Source organism: Etheostoma spectabile, unplaced genomic scaffold (genome assembly GCF_008692095.1).
Source record: "Etheostoma spectabile isolate EspeVRDwgs_2016 unplaced genomic scaffold, UIUC_Espe_1.0 scaffold325, whole genome shotgun sequence".
Taxonomy (NCBI): Eukaryota; Metazoa; Chordata; class Actinopteri; order Perciformes; family Percidae; genus Etheostoma; species Etheostoma spectabile.
The window spans coordinates 734,425-741,418 of NW_022605585.1; the positions used below are offsets into that span (position 1 = coordinate 734,425).

Consider the following 6,994-nt stretch of genomic DNA (forward strand, 5'->3'; position numbering starts at 1 on the left):
AAGGGCTTGATACATTAAGCATGTGTTGGCACCCATGCTTCAAACACAACACAGTCCATATGATCACCAACAATGTAATGATACAAGGGGTGTTGTCCTTTAAGTTTAGCTGTTACTGCCTTTTGCATTGTGGTTTTTTTTTTGGTATTTGTAAATGTTTGTGTTTAAAAAATAAATACTTTAATGACAAAAAAAGATTACATATATAAGTTTACAGGAGGTGTTTCTTATAGCTCTTGCATTACGTCTCTTCCTTTACTTAAACTATTGTTGTGGAATTTTTTATTATTATTTTTATATCATTTTTAGGCCGTTATTTGACAGGACAGCTGAAGACATGGAAGGTGAGAGAGAGGGTGACTACAATGCAGCAAAGGGCCACAGGTCGGAGTCTAACCAGGGCCCGCCGCGTTGAGGTGCAAACCTCTACACATGGGCGCCCGGTTTGGGTTTTTTAAGGTGGATACCAGGCAGGATGAAGTCACAGAATGTCAAGACATTTTAATCATCTACTCACATTCATTGGATCATTAGCCACAGCTTCCTAAAAAAAGAAATATAGGAAGAAGAGACAGGTCTGGGAGTTTTGGGAAGTCGTGCAACTAGTCGTGGGGAAAGTAGTGTTGGTAGGAGAGGTCACCATGAAGGTGAAACCAGAAAAACAGAAAGACAAGACTGACAAATACTTAATGCCATTTGTCTCAGGAAATAGAGACAGAATAATGTTCTTTTTTTATTTTTACCACTCCACTTAATTTCTCTTTTTTTGTTTCTAATAATACTCCAGTGGGTGATTTCTACTGTACACCTCTCTTTTGCATTGTAACTTGTGTGTTGTTTTAGGACTTACTGCCATTTCATCTGTGATGTAAACAATGTGCGCAAAGACAGACACAAACAGATGTAGTACTCGTTCAGTCTTTTACTTTTTCCAAGCACTGTGCCGATAGGGCAACTGACTCATTGTATTTACTGGCCCCATGTATAGTAAGTAGCCTTTGGCAGGAGGGTTCTTTGCAACAACAGTTTAAGTTTTTCTCAGAGATTATTTTAGAGGCACAGTTGAATGCACCATTAGTTTAACGAGGTGCACCATATAGTTCTGTCAGAGCCCATATTATGTACCTACCATGGCAGACTTCAGGGAAGCAGGAGGATTTAACTGTTGTGTTGTTTATCCGTCATCTCTGTCTACAATCCAGGCTACCGGTTAACGAGCACCAGTAGGTAGGGGTGGAGAGAAAAAAGATTCTGGGGGAGTTGCCTCGGATCCTGCTTCTGATTTCAATAGTTAAAAACTAAAGCCCATTTAAATGTTTGTTAGTGGCAAGTCGTGACAACCCCTAAATGTAATTTAAGTTTTTCTCTGATTTGCTTCACAGCCACCGCCACCATGTTCTTCACGACCAGAACGTCGATAAGAGGATCTGCATCCCGATGAACTACGTCTCGCCTGATCAAGCTCCCTACACGGTCTGCAACAGCTCTCTGTCGGAGTACGGAGTACTGGGTGAGTCGCATGCACACAAACCCCGTACGGAGTACTGGGTGAGTCGCATGCACACAAACCCCGTACGGAGTACTGGGTGAGTCGAATGCACACAAACCCCGTACGGAGTACTGGGTGAGTCGCATGCACACAAACCCCGTACGGAGTACTGGGTGAGTCGAATCCCACAAACCCCTCGGACGATATGGGCTGGTGAGTCGCATGCACACAAACCCCGTACGGAGTACTGGGTGAGTAGCATGCACACAAACCCCGTACGGAGTACTGGGTGAGTCGCATGCACACAAACCCCGTACGGAGTACTGGGTGAGTCGCATGCACACAAACCCCGTACGGAGTACTGGGTGAGTAGCATGCACACAAACCCCGTACGGAGTACTGGGTGAGTCGCATGCACACAAACCCCGTACGGAGTACTGGGTGAGTCGCATGCACACAAACCCCGTACGGAGTACTGGGTGAGTCGAATGCACACAAACCCCGTACGGAGTACTGGGTGAGTCGCATGCACACAAACCCCGTACGGAGTACCGGGGTAGTCGAATGCACACAAACCCCGTACGGAGTACTGGGTGAGTCGCATGCACACAAACCCCGTACGGAGTACTGGGTGAGTCGCATGCACACAAACCCCGTACGGAGTACTGGGTGAGTCGCATGCACACAAACCCCGTACGGAGTACTGGGTGAGTCGCATGCACACAAACCCCGTACGGAGTACCGGGTGAGTCGAATGCACACAAACCCCGTACGGAGTACTGGGTGAGTCGCATGCACACAAACCCCGTACGGAGTACTGGGTGAGTCGCATGCACACAAACCCCGTCCGTCAGTAGTTTTAAATGTGTTGGAACTGTGATTAAGGTTCACTTCAGAGAGCCACACAGACATTTAGGCTACATCCACACAACTAAGTTATGGTTTTAAAACTAATGTGTTTAAAACATTGTTGTTCTTTCTACTGAATATTTTTTTTAAACTTTGGGGTGGCAGTAGCTCAGTCTTTAGGGACTTGGGTTGGGAACCGGAGGGTCGCTGATCAAGTCCCCCCCCCAAAGTACAGAGTGTGGATTGGTAACTGGAGAGATGTCAGTTCACCACCTAAACACTGCCAAGGTGCTTTTGAGCAGGGCACCGTACCCCCCCCAACCAACCGCTCAGGGTGCTGGTCCAGCACAGGCAGCCCTCTGACATCTGTGTGTGTTTGTGTGTGTGTGAGAGTGTGAGAGTGTGTGAGTGTGTGTGTCCGACCCACCGCTATGGATTTTTTTAGTCCCGGTACCAATTTTGTTTTCCCATCAGATATTTGCATTTTTACGTGTATTGGCAATGGTGTGTGTTTGTTTGTGTGTGTGTGTGTGTGTGTGTGTGACGCCTGTGTGTAGGGATTTCAAACAAACAGAGTGTTAAAATGAAAACCTAGTAGTGTGGATGTAAGTTGGAGAACCGAACTCTGACAATGTCTGAAAGTATTTCATTTGGCCATCACTGAACCTGCTTTGTTTTCTGGTTTATCTGCGTGCAGGTTTTGAGTTGGGCTTCGCCATGGCCAGTCCCAACGCGCTGGTGCTGTGGGAGGCCCAGTTCGGAGACTTTCATAACACGGCTCAGTGTATCATCGACCAGTTCATCAGCTCGGGCCAGGCCAAGTGGGTGAGACAGAACGGCATCGTGCTGCTGCTTCCTCACGGCATGGAAGGAATGGTAGGACCCATCCCACAGGAGACTTTGTTAGGAATATGTAACGGGCCAATCTTAATGTTTTTTTGTTTTTTCAATTTAATCTCTTCTCTCAGGGTCCAGAGCACTCGTCTGCCCGCCCTGAAAGGTTTCTACAGATGTGCAATGATGATCCTGATGTTTACCCTGTGAGTCCCACACCCCCTCCTGCCCCTGTTACCTCTCCTAATCACTTCCTATTTTGCTCTTATACATCAGATTGGATGTGTAGTTTGAGTACAGTTTGAGTGTGATGAAGGATGACCTCTTCAGGCAGGTAAAACCGGCTGCTTGAGAATTAGCCAATCAGGAGCGGCCCTGAGCTCTGCTGCTCGCTGAAGAAGACGGCTTAAGTTTCAGTTTCGGCAAAGTTTGGAAGAGAGCGCTAGTTAAAAAGACTACACAGTTTATAAACAAACAGGGCTGTAGTACTCGGGGACGGTCTTGGATCGTCTTTGCGCGATTTTCAGATCTTTCGACACTACACATTCACACTTTTTTTTTAAAGTGTTACTGTTCAAGTCTCTCTTTTTCTGTATTACACAACCTTTATATCAAAGTAATCCAGTAATAGCTGTCTGTCCATCCAAACATGAACTGCTAATAGTTAATTTTCCAAGCTTTTAATTTGTCTCTACTGATCTAATCCTGTCTAAAGAAACGCTGTAACTTCCTGTTTACGTCTTCCAAAGCATTATAGAAAGTGTAGCTCTCCAAAATGTACGTGATTGTAGAAGTAAGACAAAGGATGATAGCAGGAGTGACAGAATGATTCATTCTCTGTATATTCTCACCTTCTTCTAACGTTCATCTCTACTCTAATTGGTCAGAAACTGTCCGAGGACTTTGCAGTGCGTCAGCTGTACGACTGCAACTGGATCGTTGTCAACTGCTCTACTCCTGCAAACTACTTCCACGTCCTCCGCAGACAGATCCTGCAGCCCTTCAGGAAGCCTGTAAGAGACACACACACACACACACACTCACACACACACACACACACACACACACACACACACACACACATACACACACACACACACACACAATGACTTCACACATGAGATAATGCGGTTAAAGGTCACTGAGCTCTGTCTTTATCTCTTCAGCTGATCGTGTTTACTCCCAAGTCGCTGCTGCGCCATCCCGAGGCCAAGTCCAGCTTTGATCACATGCTGCCAGGTGAGCACCAAGATTAACATAGTTTTAATTGTTTAGATCATTTTAATTTAATTTTAACTTTGACTTTTGGGTTGGATTTAAGTTTGAGTCCGTTTTTCGAGTGTGTTTGCTAGTTTTTAGTTTAGTTAGAGTTGGTTTTCAGTAGGGATCGACCGATCATCGGGTCGTTTTTTTTGGCAGTTTGGAGATAATCTGTATCTACGTTTTTAGTTGCCTAATAACCGATAAAGTTAATGAATTAAAAAGTGTTCTCCTTTGGCTCGGCTCCAGCTCTGTGTCTGTCCCTCTGCTCATACGGTAACTCAAACAGATGTTAGAGGCAACAGAAGCATCGCTGCACGTGACGCTAGTTAACACCTAACACTTAACAACAAAGTAATGTTATCTTACTGTTAGTTTACCGTTAACTAGCAGCTGGATTATGAAATGCTGACAGCTAAACGGTGTGAAGGGTGTCTGCATTTCACTGGAGAGGATTCCAACAGCGGGACGGGAAGTTATTGTAAAATAACCTATTCCCTATTACCCTTTTTTAAGTATTGGTTCAGGCACCGGCACCGTTTTAATAGTAGCGTTTTAGCACCGGTATTGGGGGAAAAAACCCAAACGATGACCGACCCAACTCACCACTGAGCCTGACTTAATGACCCCCCCCCGATGAAACACATGTTTCACCGCTTAATTTCCTTTTTATTTTTCTTTCTATACCAAAGCAGGCGTCTTCTCCTCTGAGATCCCAGCTAGTTTCTTGTTGTGTTATTTATAGTTTTGTGTTTGTCGTCCTGCAGGCACACACTTCCTGCGTCTAATCCCCGAGGACGGGCCTGCAGCGGCCAGCCCAGAGGAGGTGAAGAGAATCGTGTTCTGCACCGGCAAGATCTACTATGAACTCACCCGTGAACGCAAGAAGCGAAGCATGGACGCCGCTGTAGCCGTCGTCCGTGTCGAACAGGTAACGCCAGAGTGGAACCGAAGGTGTTTTGGAGGTGGTTTCTATGGAGGCACCTACCTTTGGCACATACAGTGGTGCTCCAAGTTTACATACACATGCTTAAGTGACTAAAAAGAGAATAAAAAAATCATGTTTTGGAATTTATTTAATACCTAAATTAAAAATGAGGTAACCACCTTTAAGGACACCAATTTTCTTGTGAATGAATAACGTATTGTAATAATAAATGTTCTTATTTAAAATACAGGGTCTAAGTATACATACCCCTATGTTAATTCCCATAGAGGCAGGCAATTTTTATTATTAAAGGCCAGTTATTTCCTGGATTCAGGATATTATGCATCCTGATAAGTTCCCTTGGCCTTTAGAATTAAAATAGCCCCACATCCTCACATACTCTTCACCATCTAGAGATAGGCATGGGATACTTTCTTAATCAATCTCTAATGCAAATCAAACCAGGTATTATCTAACTGAAATAAAACCATGCCTATCTCTAAGCATGGAAGAGTATTGATGATGTTGGCTATTTTAATTCTAAAGGCCAGGAACTTTATCAGGATGCATACTAAATCCTGAATCCAGAAATAACTGGCCTTTAATATAAAAATCTGCCTGCCTCTAGGGGAATTTAACATAGGGGTATGATACTCTTATGACCCCTGTATTTTAATAAAAACATTTATATTTACATACGTTATTCACCACAAAGAAAATTGGTGTCCTTAAAGGTTGGATTTTACCTCATTTTTTAATTTAGGATTTAAATAAATTTCCAAAACATGATTTTTTTATTCCTCTTTTTAGTCAACTTAAGCATGTGTATGTAAACTTTTGAGCACCACTGTAGCTTAAATATGACCTTACATGTTTTTTCTCCTCGAAGGGTAATGTTGGGATTTAAAATGTTATATGTGCTTAAACATTGTGTGTGATTTGCATTATACATTCAAGCTAAAAGGTAAAAGCATTATTTCAACATAAATGATGACATGTTGGTCATGCATTAAGTTTGTGAACCCTGAGAATGGAGCAGGATTTAGCTCCAACAATTAATTATGTATTTCTTTGGTTCAGTTTTTATGTTTTTGTGACATAATGGGAACAACATTACAACGCTGCGGCCTTTATACACACTCAATGCATCCACTCGGGTGCATCTGTGCACCTTCAGTTAGCGTCCATTAAAAGTTGTGTTTTTGCCGCTGACAGGCTCAGACTATTATTATTATTATTATTACTACTATATTTATATTATAGTGTCTGACAACATTATGTAAAGGATCCCTACAGGCATAGGCCTTGTTGTTAAAGAGTAAGATCCATTGAATTTAATATGAAAAAGCCCCAAAATCACCATCACCAAACCTTACCAGACTCCATGTAAATAATCAGTACTTTTAGCGTGTATAGTACCAGCTTATTCCCACATGTAAATGGGTAAATTTAGGGTTTATTTCAACTAGACCAGAGTGGTGATTGTTGGAACAGTGAGGAGATTAACCAAGACGGCTTTTGAGAGTTATTTTCTGTTTCTATCAACGTCAAATGAAGTGTGTTTTACTATTGTAAAATTACGGTTTATTTAAATGGAGTCTGGTGGGTTTTGCGATAGGGGCTGTTTCAATAAA

At 43.1% G+C, this 6,994-nt stretch overlaps 1 protein-coding gene across 1 annotated transcript in view; it reads left to right on the forward strand.

Moving 5' to 3' along the window:
- ogdhb (oxoglutarate dehydrogenase b) overlaps positions 1 to 6,994 on the forward strand; it is a 38,229-nt gene that overhangs the window by 30,595 nt on the left and 640 nt on the right. The window contains exons 15-20 of the mRNA XM_032511138.1: positions 1,383 to 1,510; positions 3,036 to 3,214; positions 3,307 to 3,378; positions 4,060 to 4,185; positions 4,339 to 4,411; positions 5,200 to 5,363. Of these exons, the coding sequence (XP_032367029.1) occupies positions 1,383 to 1,510; positions 3,036 to 3,214; positions 3,307 to 3,378; positions 4,060 to 4,185; positions 4,339 to 4,411; positions 5,200 to 5,363 (742 nt within the window). The remainder of the gene's footprint in view (positions 1 to 1,382; positions 1,511 to 3,035; positions 3,215 to 3,306; positions 3,379 to 4,059; positions 4,186 to 4,338; positions 4,412 to 5,199; positions 5,364 to 6,994) is intronic.